The sequence below is a fragment of the Cydia pomonella genome, chromosome 1, assembly GCF_033807575.1.
Source record: "Cydia pomonella isolate Wapato2018A chromosome 1, ilCydPomo1, whole genome shotgun sequence".
NCBI lineage: Eukaryota > Metazoa > Arthropoda > Insecta > Lepidoptera > Tortricidae > Cydia > Cydia pomonella.
The window spans coordinates 19300061-19314744 of NC_084703.1; the positions used below are offsets into that span (position 1 = coordinate 19300061).

The following is a 14684-nucleotide window of genomic DNA, read 5'->3' on the forward strand; positions in this document are numbered from 1 at the left end:
CATATTTTTTGTTTTACAAGTAACACCACAGTAAACTAAATCAAACCTATTAAACAGTCGCATTGCTGTCAAATTTTGATTGGATTGCTCAATAAATCGCATAAATGACATCTCGATGACGCTACATCGGTCACTGGCTTTAGTGAAAGTCGCCAAATCGAAGCCATAGAGGCATCAATCTGCAACACTTTCGTCGCGGCAAATCAATTGTCATTCTGAGACCGGCACTCCGTACGATTTCCCTGTGTTGGGGAGCCTGTCACTTTGCAGCCTAGTACAAATAACCTCTATGATTTTAGCCGACTTGTGAATATAGTCCGGCAGTTTAGCAGAACCAACATTAAAGCGAGCTGTCAAACAGCGTGGAGTCAAAATATAAGTGAAAAACAAAGTCTCTAGATCAGAGACTGCACTAATAATTTATAATATATATTTGCGTTCTCATGCGCAAAAACCTGCATATAAAGCATAGGTTACGAAGGTAATCGCTTAATTAGGTACATAATAACTGAAAATATGTATTGTCTTTCATTACCGTAATAGATGTGAAATAAATTTTGATCGCCTGAACAACTGTTACGTATTTAAATCAAATAGCGTACCTACACTAATAAAAAACGTAATAATTGAGTTAATGATAATACGATATTCCAATTAAGTACGGTCAAACTTAAAAAAAAAAAAAAACTTACGTTATGATGTACAGTCAGCTGCAGAGAAAAGTGACCCCCCTGCATATAGTATAGTATGCAAAGGTGCTAAGCAAATAGTATTGCTGAATGACAAACCTAGAAAGTAGATGAGTATGAAATTGTGTAATGTTTGGGGGCGTCATTGTCACTTCCTTACGACTAAAGTATATCTGAAGAATTAGCAGAGCATGAAAACATTGTTGGCATAGAAGGCCGCGAGCCGCATGCAAATCACAGTGGTGGAGTTTGGGTGACCCGCCTCCCGCACTCACTCGAATCCTCAGCGTACGTTACGTAAATGTACATCTAAAATTTCTAATATCGCTTCTATTATGAAATTAATATGCAAGGTTTAAATTACATGATACGACACACACACACTTGCATACTTTGTATAGATATATCTACACTTTGTATTTGCAAAGACGTTGTATTGATAGAATGGCTGATTGTTTATTTTTACTTTTCCCGGTGTTTATACTTTTGTTAACCATTTTTGTTGTTGAGATCGAAATGTAAACGGATAGATAATAAATGTCGCAAATGACATATCAAACAGTGTCTTGCTGTGTGAGCTGGTAGTGGCAGTGAACATGATTACCGCAATAGGTGCCACCTTCATAGATAGAGGGGACAAAGACCGTGTCAAATACAAACAAGATGATGACTGATGTCTTTGTGACATTTTTCGCACTAGTAAATTTTATATAAGCAAGTTTCCTATTATACTTGATCAAAATTTGCGACCACAAAAACTTATTGTTATGTTTATATACATATAAGTATGTACAAGTATTTATCCATCAGTCAGAAGATTTGTGTACCTACCGAATTTAATGCACGCTTCCGTTAAGAAATATCGTGTTTGTATTGAAAGGTAGGTACCTACATAATTGACGTTCCCTTATTTAATTTGTTCGTAAATTACACAGGGTTCCTACTACTACAAGTTGTCAAATCCCAGTTATTTTATATTTAGGCTAGCTACAACATTTGAATCTTATTAAATTAAATTGAAAATAACTTGATGAAAAATTATGCAACACATTGGTAACTTACGTTAGTATTAAGACTATTAAGTATGTAAACACATGTAGTTAGTAAATTACATTCAATGACAATATAAGATTGAATGATACTATAAGAATGAAAACAATAGGATTCGTTGCTTTTTTGTTTTCTTTTAGAAAATTAGTTTTGTTTTTTTTTATGTAACAAATTTTTTCCCCTAAACATTACGTGAACACTTAAGTAATCCAGCTTATGTATGTACGTATCTGTAAAAATCCGTGCCTCTTATTCAAGAATCTTGTTCATACTACGAGTATGCTTGTAGTTATGTAGGTTATTTATATAAAAAATAAACATAAGAATAGGGAACGTCTATAGTTAAAGAACATTTAATTTTGATCATAAACAGGTAATTTAAATTCTAACATAAAAAATAACTTTTTCGCTATCTAGCGTGTATATTTATTCACCCAAATTAGTATAGAACCCGTCTATGCTAACTTTGCACTTATTTGAATTCAACAAAGTGTTTTTTTATATAAATTTGACATTGATTAAGACAATCTCACACTTTGTCATTGCAAATGCCCCACAGAATTAGATTGATCCGACTCTAGTTTACCATATGCAAGTGTAGGTACCTACTCAGTTATAGTATACACGTCTGTTGTTCGTCTGCATTTTCTTTTAAGTTTAGCTACATTCTTACGTTTGTCCGCGGCCGATGTACAATATGCCCTTCACTACCTATTTTTTGCTAACAGGCTTAGAATATAGAAATAAGTTTGTAGATACCATTGATTAGCGACGAGGCTGGCGGTTACACCTCGCGGCCGCTGCCCGGCTTCGCCGCGACGGTTACATAATAACGGTCGCTCCACGCCTTTGCGATTATCAATTCCTTGTATTATTAACACTTACATATCAACTAGATTCTTCTCGATAATTTCTTTCACGTGTACCAGGATCATCCCCATAATCGAATAAATGTAACCAAATGAGTAAAATCAAAACTCAAATAGTTTTGTCAAAAAAATTGTTTTTGGTACAAGCAAGGTTACTGTAATTTTCTTTCTATGAGCAACTAATATTGATCAAGGTAATTCTAGCAACCCCAAATTCAATTAGGTTGCGTTGTTTTATCACAGAGTTCTTATGCCACCTATCTAAGTCATCAGATCAGCTCGATGCTATCACAATATTGCATTGTCATGCGATTTACATATGTATGCAAATTTTCAGCTTCATCGGAAACCGGGAAGTGGGTCAAATTTAACTTGCAAGGTTTGATTACAGACAACGGGACAGGTGAAAGTAAATCAATGCTAGTAAAACCGGCCAAAAGAATGTCGAGCCATGCTCAGTGTAGGCTTCCAAAGTTACCCTTCCATCATAATAGGCTAAACGGGAGCTATTACCTATAGTATAATAGATTGTTAACCAAAGGATAAAACGATGGTTGGTGCCTTTCATCCGAGTCCAACACTCTTATTTTCATATAGAATAATAGGAAATTAAAAAGTAATAGACGTGTGGCCATGACTTTTTCCTTAGGATTTGCTTGCAATCGTAGACTTTGCATATCTGGTTATGACTATATAAATAACCCATAGCGAAAAACACTTAGATTGCAATATTTATGAAAAAACACATGTATTTTAGGAAACTGCAGTCATTTCAAAATAATTTATTGATTATACTAGATTTATGAAAATCAGCGGAATTGCCTCTTATTTTTGAATTATTTTTTTTCGTTCTAAAACTGCTAATAGTCAACGGAATTGAAACTGTTTTAGAGATATTAAATAATTAAATAACAATTTAATGAGTAAGAAAAGCAATTTTTCAATCTTATGTTTTACTTTATTTACATGAGCAATACCAAATAATGGCATACCCATTTAACGTAATAACGTTTAGCTGTACGTCCTTTTATTATAAGGAGAACCTTTTTGCGCTATATCAAAAACGGCTAAACGTATCATGTTCGCTATAGTTTTCATTTAATGTATATTAAGCTCTTTGGAGGGGGACACATTTTTTCTTTCGGAGCAACTATTTCGGAAAATAATTACCTTATTTTAAATGTTGTTGACGACCCCTATTCGTTTTGAAAAATCACTCTTTTGAAACTCATGATGTGTATAGGCGTTCCAAAATTAAAGCACTTACCTTGTGACAAATTGTACAAGTTGCTTTTCGGTATTACGGTCGCATTTTTATCACTCGTCATGTCATGTGTCACTTTCGCACTTACATGCTTGTTAGAACGTGACAGGCATGATGACAGATGATAAAAAACCGACCATCTTAGCCCTACTGGGCAAGCGAGAAATGCGCACGTCCTAACGAGCTCCCGCTCACCGATAGAGAAAAAGACAAGCTCATGTTTAACAAAGAGACAAAGATGAATGGAATGAGAACATTAATAAAAAGTAATAGATTTCTTCGTAGCTGTATAGATATAAATATGGAAGTATTTTTTGTGCTATATGTATCTATAGCTATAATATCATTGTCTATCCAACGATGCCCCACACTAATAGGTTGAAGCGAAATAGTACATTTTGCAACGAGGGGAGTACTTAAGTGAAATTTTGGATATGAGGGAATTAAAGACCCGAGTTTGCAATATTCTTACCTCCGGAGTTACACACAATGTTTTTCATCACACTTGGGAAGAAAAAACTAAATTTTAAGCGAAATAATTCTTAAATACAGTGACATATCAAACATTCGTCCGCCATTTTGTAATTTCTTGGCAGGTTCGGCATCGAAGGCACAGACCTATTCGGCATTCAGCCACGATTGAAATTTATGTAAAAATATTTTAATCGGCTGTTAAATTAATCAAATTAAATAATTTTAAACATAAACAAAAATATTAAATTATAAACGTCAGTATTTTAAAAGTAAAACTCATTTATGCTACTTTGTTTGTATGAATAAGAGACATAATTAAAAGATAAACTATAACTCCCTAGGGAGTTATAGCTATTTTTTTCACACTCCATAACTCCCGCGGGGACAAAATAGGCCTTTGTCCTTCAGCACACCTGCATGAAATAAGATCTTTTTCGAGCAAGTGTGATTAAAAAAAAATTACATCCCCACTTTACGTGTTGGGGAGGTACCTAACCTAAAAAATATTTTACAGTACATATGGGGCTACTTTATAGCACTAGTGCGAGAAGTAGCATATTATGTTACTGTGTCGAACATTTAAAGGGCCATATGTACTGTAAAACGTTGTACGATACATGTGCGAATAGGTAATTCGCAACTCGTGTCGATTTAAAACACTCCCTTCGGTCGTGTTTTAATTTATCGCCACTCGTTTCGAATTTCCTATTTTTCGCACTTGTATCGTAATGTACTATTTTTGGATTTTATTGTACGACTTTTTGGTTTTATTGACTTATATATGCATGTCAAATTGCAGCTTTAGAGTACTAACAATCACGGAGAAAAGTCTCGGGCAGACAGAAATACCACAATATTGAATAGCTCCGTCGATTTTTCCAGGATCACATCATCAGATTCTGAGTTAATGACAATGGGGGCCAACTTTTTATATATCCCTTATTACTAGCAGAATTTCTCAAATCTGCCTAGATGTTTACGGGTAATAATAATAAAAAAAAAAAACAAAAAAAAAAACATACAAAATATCCTATTTTTTATGTACATGTAAATGTACATAAAAAATAGGATCTCATCGAATTGAGAACCTTCTTCTTAATAATTCTAATGTCGTTTAAAAATAGGTGACCAATGTTAACCCTTGGTACCGTCAAGGTTAAGACATACAATGCACTGTGTTAGGTAAGTAATATCTCAGAATTCAAGTACTTACCTATTGAACGTGAACCTGTTTACACAGACACCATTATTTACACATGTGCAATTTTTAATTTAATGTATTATAAGTCATAGTCCTTATATTAAATGTACAAGTCTTGCTAGTTTAAAATACATACCTATCGTTAGTTAGTTACGCTAGTTTATAATAATAATACCCTTACCTAAGAGCCGACAACATTTATCAAAGAAAACAGTTAATCACTTAAAGCACCCCACAGATCCAACTACTCTATTTGTCATTAAAACATTATTATATTATGATGTTAAGTACGTCCATTAGGTTTCGAACAGCATTGAACATGCTCTTGTTAATGATACGAGTAGAAGCATTATCTTGCTAACGTAGCCGAGGGGCCACCTCAAATACTTGTAGTTACTTACAGATTGGTTTACAACTATTATTGCATGGGGTGACGTCGAATGACCATTTTATAAAACCTAGACAAATTGCCTAATTATAAATCTTGTAAAAACGAAACTATAGAGTAAGGAAACCTAATAGGTATATCGTCACATATGTTGTGTCGTGTTGTGTTCCGACCGGTGAGTAAGGGTGCGAGAGCTCATGAGTGTGCAGACGAGTATTAGGGTCGGCAAAGCGCATGTAACACCTGTAGAGTTGCAGGCGTCCATAGGCTACGGAGACTGCTTACCATCAGGTGGGCCATATACTTGTTTGCCACCGACGTAGTGTGTGTGTGTGTGTGTGTATATATATATTTTTTAAATATTACACTCAAATTCACATAAATAAAATTAAAGTTCCATATTATGTACCTATACCTACATAGTAAACACTTAATATTTAATAGTAATAAAGAAATAAATCATTTCAAAATTTATACTACATAAATATTTATTTTTAATTGAAGACCTAGGCTATTTGATAGAAAAAAACTATAAATTCCCGTATTAAATGGCGCTGTAATCTTTTCGATTGATGTAATCAAGTTAGGTAATAATTAGCTTCGAATCTTCCCGGCGGTGCGGTGTTAATGGGTAGTTTGCAAATATCTCATCATACCTCGCGCTATGTGACTAAACAGTTACGCATCCATACCGGAAACAACAAATTAACTACATGTGAATCACATCACGAGGACTACACAAGACACCTCAAAGAACCACAAAACATATTTTAATTAAATTCTTCATATTTCATATTATGCATTCTCAACACAACCTAAGTCGCCCATTCCAAAAAGGATGATGTCCTAAAGTTCTGAATTAATTGTGGACGTATTAAAACAAAAAGTACCCAGTCCACATCTATCTAGTTATTTTTATGAACTTTAACAAAATTTTTTTTATACTACGTCGGTGGCAAACAAGCATACGGCCCGCCTGATGCTAAGCAGTCTCCGTAGCCTATGTACGCCTGAAACTCCAGTTGAGTTACATGCGCGTTGCCGACCCTAAATTAGTGGTAATACCTAGCTGGAAATAACGGAAAGAAATTTCCGTACAATTTTTTTTCTAAATCAGTTCAGCGGTCTAAGCGTGAAGAGATAAGTGAGATTTAAGACAGAGTTACTTTAGCATATAAATCGTCACTACTTCGAAACACTGCTACTCAAAGTTGAAACGCAGTAAATCTGTAGGCGTCCCATACATAGTTACCACATTTTTCTTTTGATTGACCGAACATGATACTAGTTTTTTTTCGAAGTAGTGACGATATAACTATTATATTTGCAAGTTTCAGTACAGGTTGAACTATACTGGTATTTACAAATACCAGCGGTAACAATTCCAAATACAGACATGTCCTGACAATCAGTGGTTTTATGTACAATAACTGAATGAAAATCAATGAATAGGTAAAGAGAATACTGATGTAGACATAAAAATGCAATTGTCTACAGATAGGTAATTATGGAAAGTCTATTGACGTAACCAAACCGACTGTCGTAATTCTTACGGCGGGGAGAAAATGTACTCACGCCGGTTGTGGAAGATAATACTCTATTATCTCTGTAGTTACATATGTTACCTATTCATTATGTACAAAACACACTACGATAATTTCAATATAATCAAAGTAGATACTTGACAATTCTGTCACATTTTAAACGAACAATCATGAACACAACTTTTGTTAAATGGTATCAAAGTTAAAATGGTCAACTCAGCCTCCAACATGATCAAGTTTTTATAGGCATCTGTTATATGTAGTTGGCTACCTGGTCTACAGAATTATTTGGTTCTACATTGTTGTTTGTACAATTTGGTATGGTCCTTGGAGTTACAGACGCAAGTATTTGGCCGGTGCCTGTCTGTTCGTGCCAAACACTGAAACTATCCTAAATTTCTTAGTATTTTATGTTACGTATTATTTACTTATTAATGCAAAATACCACATGTTTCGACCCTAGTTAGTAGGTAGGTTTATTGAGCTTTCTAGTAATTAAGTTTTACGTGAATGACATAAGTTAAATGATGTCAATGACATATAAAGTGAACTTTCGCTTGCTGGAGATATGAGATGTGAACCATGGATTCTACTGCAGGACGTTCAGCGGGACCAGTAGCAAGGCAGGCAGCGGGAATGCGCGCGCGGCCGAAGCCGACGCCGGTGCCATGAGCCGCGACGTCTCCACCAAGATCGCCGCGGGCATGGACCGCTGGCAGAACACTCTCGAGGAGATGATTAACCTCCGCACCTCCAACAACCACCAAGCCTTCAAGGATACCTCATGGGTGAGTAAGACTGTGAAGTATTGTACTTACATCTGCGGATAACACACGTCATTGGTAATTGGTAACATTGGTAACTCAAGGGCTGACTACTAGACTATAGTGATCACCCCGTAAATAATTTTAAAGTTACCTCTAATATAAAGGGGGCTCCAATAAATTAACACCAAATTTTAGCAACCATATCCGTATCCACAAGCGCGGATCATCCCTCTCAACCGATATCAGGGTGTGTTTATTTTATAACGCCTAACAAAGTCCACCAATACGTATCTTAGTTGCGAATCGTCTTGCATGATGTGGACGTTTCCGAAATAATTTCCCTAAATGAAACTGTAATGAATTTCAACTTAGTTCAAAGATGTACACATATGAGATCTGCAATAATTACGTTCGTATCGTAATTTAGAACCAACGTTTTCTTGACAAAACCAAGCCACTGCTACTACTGCTAGTCTGCTAGACGTTGGGCACCGGTCGCCTCTAAGAGAATTCTTCCTTTTTTATATTTAATAGATGAGCACAGTGGTATTTATTGTCATCTATTTGAATCTAACGCGCTTTTATTTTACGATGACTGCTCACGCGCTTCCCGGAGAGGCGGAAGCATGCGTCGGACACAATTTAACTCGTGACGAGCGTTTTCTGAATTGACGTAACTCTTTATGGCGTTCACGGCATTCTAAGTCTTCCATCACGCGTTTTAGGTTCCATTTTTATGGCAGTGAAAGTTACTTCACAAAGAAAGTTATCGAGTGTTGCATACAACTAGACACGCCGGCATATCGATGGTAGCATTCTACTCGTACGTCCATTGATGTTTACCGTTGCGGCGCGTGACCCGCAGACAATACACAATTTGTCAGCTAGTGATGTGTATATAATAAATACAAACGATGCCATAGTTTCGACACGACTTCTCAATTATAGGTAGGTATGCTTAACATATTATACCTATGATATTGATATTACTATTTGCATTTACAAAATCTCACTAATAAATTCATGAACTCTATAAACATAATTTAAATACTTTATAGAGGGTTAGACCAAGCTATTTTGATATAGATATAGATAGGGATTTTGATAGCTCAATACTGTGCAAACTTCTATGAAATTACGACGTTTAAATAACACTTACACAGTCTGGGCTATCACGACCGCTGCCAACTTAGCTTGGTCTAACTCCACTCTTTTAATAAAATCATTTATGAAAGCATTAAATGCCTTTGATTACGTACTTTTACAGCGAATTTAAAAAGTTGTTAACATTCGACCACGACCTTGCATGAATACCAAGCCACATTGAGGGAGGATATAAGTGTATTTGCTAAAACTATAATGCACCTACACCGAAAATACGAGTAGATTATGTTTTCTCACAAGACAACTTCTAGTAGTAATAAAACCATGAATATACCTAAGGAATTTAGACACGAATTATCAGAGATGTGACTTATCTAAGATAAAAGTATTTGAAATAACTTTTTAAAAATATCTTGTATCTTGTATTTAGATACTTTCTATTCGTATCTTAGTATTTTGTAAATACTTTTATTGCTAAAATACTTTTTCTAATTAATTTCATCGTTTTATTTTCGTAACGCATGCAGTGTGTTCGTATTGCAGCTTTACATTTTTACCTACTTTAAAAATTGTAGCCGTCTTTTAATGTGAACTTCGTAAATAAAATCGAAGTTCGCTTGTTACCGTCTCCTTTACCTAAATATTATATAACGGGCGAGCGAAAGAGTCTGCACGTCACAGTGACAAGACGTGGCTAATAGAGAAAAGGGTCCTTATGCACATGGAGCATAAGGACCTTTCACATTTGAAGAGTTCCCTCGATTTCTCGATCCCATCATCAAAACTGAGTTTTGAGAAAAACGGGACCAATACCGATACTTGGATATATAAAAGCAATAAAAAAAAACGAAATCAGTTCAGAAATGACGGACTTATGAAGTAACAAATATTAAAAATAAACATAACCGACATTGAGAACCTCCTCCTTTTCAAATGCGAAAGTCGGTTAAAAACAGAGCATTGTTTAAAAAAGTATTTTATCTCAAAAAAGTATTTAGAAGATACTCATATTGTATCTAGTATTTCAAATACCATTTCCTAAGGTATCTTGTATCTGATATCTTATAGATACTTGACTAGGTAGTATTTTTGAATGCAAAATGTTAGCGCGTTATTACGCAATTTAAATAAAAGACAATGTGTTTAAAGAAGTACCATTGTTTTAATGGTGTATTACAAGTTACTATAGGTTCTTTGTCTAGGACACGCGCGTTCAGTTCAGTGGTATTTTGTATTTAAGATACTTTTTACAGAGTATCTCTGGGAATTATATAAAACAAAAAAGGTTTAAACTGCTATAGTGACATAATAACATAAACATACCTAGCCGTTTTTCACAAGTATTTATACAACTAAGGTAGAAAACAATAAAACATAAAGCATGTATCTTAACCATTAGCATTTTTAACGACGGATATTAAAAGTGATAGATTACGTTAATAGAAAGCGATATTGTTGTGTTTATACTGTTATTCTAAAAAATAATTTCCAGCAAGCTGGAAATCATGTGTAATTTGAGTTTGCACAATTCCAGTGTGCAAAAATTTTTGCTTGTTTTCTGTTTTTTGCTTGTAGCTCATAAACGATACGTCCGGCGGAAAATTTGATCTAATCATGATGAAAATTAATATCTGAGGATGTGTAAGGTCGCCATTTTGTATTTCTTTATTTTTGGTATTGGACATGTTAAAATCTGAAAATGCCTTTTCACCCAACCTTGCTAGTAGTGTTATTGTAAATGATGGTGGGTTCCTTCTACATCCACAGGGGTTTGGCCATCCAAATAAAAAAATATGTCTCAAAATGTATGCATACCTCCTGGGAATGCGCAAACTCGAATTACACTCATTTAGGACGAAATGAAGGTATTAAAACTATTTCCATCTTGCTGTAAAATAATTACTCGATACCCTTTTTTGGGTTTGTTTTGTAGGCCTAAAAGCATTGATGTAAGTATAATTAACTGAATTCACAGTCAGCCGAAAAAAATGGCCCCACAAAACTAATGCTCCAACGGCTTGAGCATGAGTTTTGCTCGCAGTCCCGTTTCGGCCGTCGACAACGACAACTGTCAAACATGACGAAATGTTTTGTGAAAAAATGCGCTTATAATAGCAACACAACAAGAAAAAAGGATGGCATATATTTCATTCAGTAAGTTCTATTGATATTTTAACAGAACTAATGTGAATTCTTCGTAATTCTATGGTATTTACTTAATAATTCATTTTGTTGATACAAATTAACGGTTGTCACGGAACAAAAATCGATGGAGTCTACATTAGATTTGTTTTAATTTTTTTTATACCACGACAATGGCAAACAAGCATACGGCCCGCCTGATGGTAATTCTTCGTAATTCTATGGTATTTAATAATTCATTTTGTTGATACAAATTAACGGTTGCCACGGAACAAAAATCGATGGAGTCTACATTAGATTTGTTTAAATTTTTTTTATACCACGACAATGGCAAACAAGCATGCGGCCCGCCTGATGGTAAGCAGTCACCGTAACATAGAAAACAATAAAACATAAAGCACCGTAGCCTATGGACGCCTGCAACTCCAGATGTGTTATATGCGCGTTGCCGACCCTTTAAAAATCTGTTCACTCCTTTCTTGAAGAACTTTATACTGTAGACCCTCATGAAAACCTCGACAGGTAGCTCATTCCACAGCCGGAGCGTCCGCGGGAGGAAGTTCCTCTTAAACCGCACAGTGCGCGACCATTTGGGTTCTAGGGTGTAATGGGATGGTGTGGTAGGGTGTTAATATCATATTGGTGGCAAACAGGCATACGGCTCACCTGGTGGCCAGCGGTCACCGGAGCCTACGGAGTTCAGAAACACGAGGGTTTAACATACGCGTTGCCGACACGTCTTTTTTGTTGTTGTACATGGGTGGGCTTGTTTTATGCGTCTGAAGATATATTTACTGTTTGCAAAACAACTGAAACTTTTTTAAGACATAACATGCGAAGGGGAATAAACCGTGACAATTCTATAACAGCATCTAATATATTGAAGAAAATCATGCACGTAAACATTTTTACGTCATATCCATCAGAAGAAGAACATAACCACAATCATAAAATTGTTGTAATAAAGTCGATATTAACCAACCTGTATCTAACTGTACGTTTACATTACATTGCGAAAAAGAAAGCTCCAAAATTAAATGTAGATCAAAAAGACAATTATACAACAAACTAGGTGTTTTTAAGTCGTTTTATTTAATATTTATGTAAAATGTTCTTCTAAAGTAGTAGTAGGGCAATCGCAGACTGCATATTGTCATTAAAAACCAAGACCATTCATACAACTACCTCAATCTAGTTATTCAATATATATATATTGTAGTTCCGATTTTGATATTTTTATTGAAAGACAATAATATTAAAATAATTTGTAAACATAAAGCGACTCCATTCTCTCGCTATTCATTTTGACGTTTATACAATGATCAACTTACGAAAACGTCATTTAATCATAAAGTAATCAATGCTTTGAAACATCTGTTTGCAAATTTGACACTTAAATTGTATTGCATTAAGTTTACTTTTGTATGAAATACTTATTTTACTAAAATTATAAAGAAACGTTATTAGCATCTACCAGAGCGCATTACCTAATGTCAGTTTGCTCCATATATTTTGACATATATTTCTTTCGCATTGGGCGTCCTCTTCTTTTAATACGTCAAAGCCTAAAAGTATATTCGTTGATTTAATTCCTCTACTCCCAATTATCAAATAAAAACCCTAAAAACCACACAAAGAACCGTTTCCGATTATTTATTGTGAAAACCTGCAAAATTCATACGCCGCAGACAATAGAATAAACGCAGCGCGTCATCTAGAAAATTATAGATACCATGCATTGAGACAATTAAAATACGCGAGAGCAATCACGAGTTGTAGATCAACCGGATTGCGAAATGTCCACACTTGCTTGTCAGGCCGCTACTAGTCACAGACGACCAGCGGCTCAATATTTTTTCATCACACCAGCCCGTAATTAGCTCTCTTTAAGTAAACCGTAACGTCTTCGTTAGCAGTAGGAAAAACAATGCGATACGTTGTAATGTAATATACCCAGAGATCTAAATATTAAAATTCCGTTACGGGTAAATTTTTCGTCATAAAAAAACCGACATATTGCTAGGATATAAGATTATATAGTTCCGATGGCTGCAGGCTGTACCCTTTGTGGGTCTTGGCCTCCTCCACTATCTTCCTCCAGTTGTCGCGATCCTTGACAACCTTTTTCCAGTTGGTATACTTCCTCATCCTCCTAAGATCTTCTTCAACACAGTCCAGCCATCTTTCCTTAGCGTTTTCTGTTGTGGCGTCTTAGTTTGTCATTCTAAAATGCATAAAGCCATAGCTACTCGTAATGTCTTTATTCTTTGAATTTCGAAAATAAAAATTCTCATTACTTTAAACCAACACGTTCTTATACTTAATACCTACTGGTATCTAAATGCTAATGCAATCCATGAGGATATGATGGATGCCTCTAAAATGGCCATGAGGCATTTCATAAACTTGTGCCTTATTCCTATACGACTAATCGTTTATTTAGAGAGATCTTCGACACTTTATTACACATGCGGCGGCCGCTCCCGCCTGCGCTCGTAACTTAGGAGCACTCCGGCCACTTACACAACGACATCCTTTACCCATACATGTACCTAATTATTTAAACATTCGGTTTTAAATAGCATATTCCCATTGACTATTCAACCTTGCTTTATCGTCCCTCATACGGCCTACGCAACCCATTCTGCTTCCAAATTTGTCAATAGGTAAGTAGGTAGACCAACAAATGGAAGTCAAGAACTTGTGAATGATCATTGTGGTACAATGTTAAAACCTGTGAATGCCAATTATCGTTAATTAATAAGTTAAATAATTAATCGATGATTTAGCATTCGTCCTCAACGTAATATAGGTGTAGGTGTTGGCATTTATAAGATAACCTTGTAGGTAAATTGAATTCTTTCTTCCGATTTAATTATGGTATTAATCATTTGCTAAGCACGAGTATGAGTAGGGGCTGCCTGTCTGTACATTCTCGTATAGGTAAAGATCTTGGCTTACTTCTCATTAAAATTGCTATTTTTGTATAAATTACATAAATACACATATATGACTGTTACTTGCTCTATAGATTGCGATTATGATCCAAATTTTTATACAAAGTAAATGCTTTTAGTTACGAGAAAATTAACAAACGCGTTGTATAATTATAATGTCTAACTAATTCTGTTCTTTAACTACTAGGTACTACTACTACTACATAGTAATAGTATACAATCATGAGCTTACTTA

General features: G+C 35.1%; 1 protein-coding gene across 1 annotated transcript in view; it reads left to right on the forward strand.

Annotated features, from left to right (window-relative positions):
* LOC133526933 (nostrin) overlaps positions 1 to 14684 on the forward strand; it is a 59781-nt gene that overhangs the window by 25567 nt on the left and 19530 nt on the right. Inside the window, exon 2 of the mRNA XM_061863797.1 lies at positions 8078 to 8267. Within this exon, the coding sequence (XP_061719781.1) occupies positions 8148 to 8267 (120 nt within the window). The 5' untranslated portion in view covers positions 8078 to 8147. The remainder of the gene's footprint in view (positions 1 to 8077; positions 8268 to 14684) is intronic.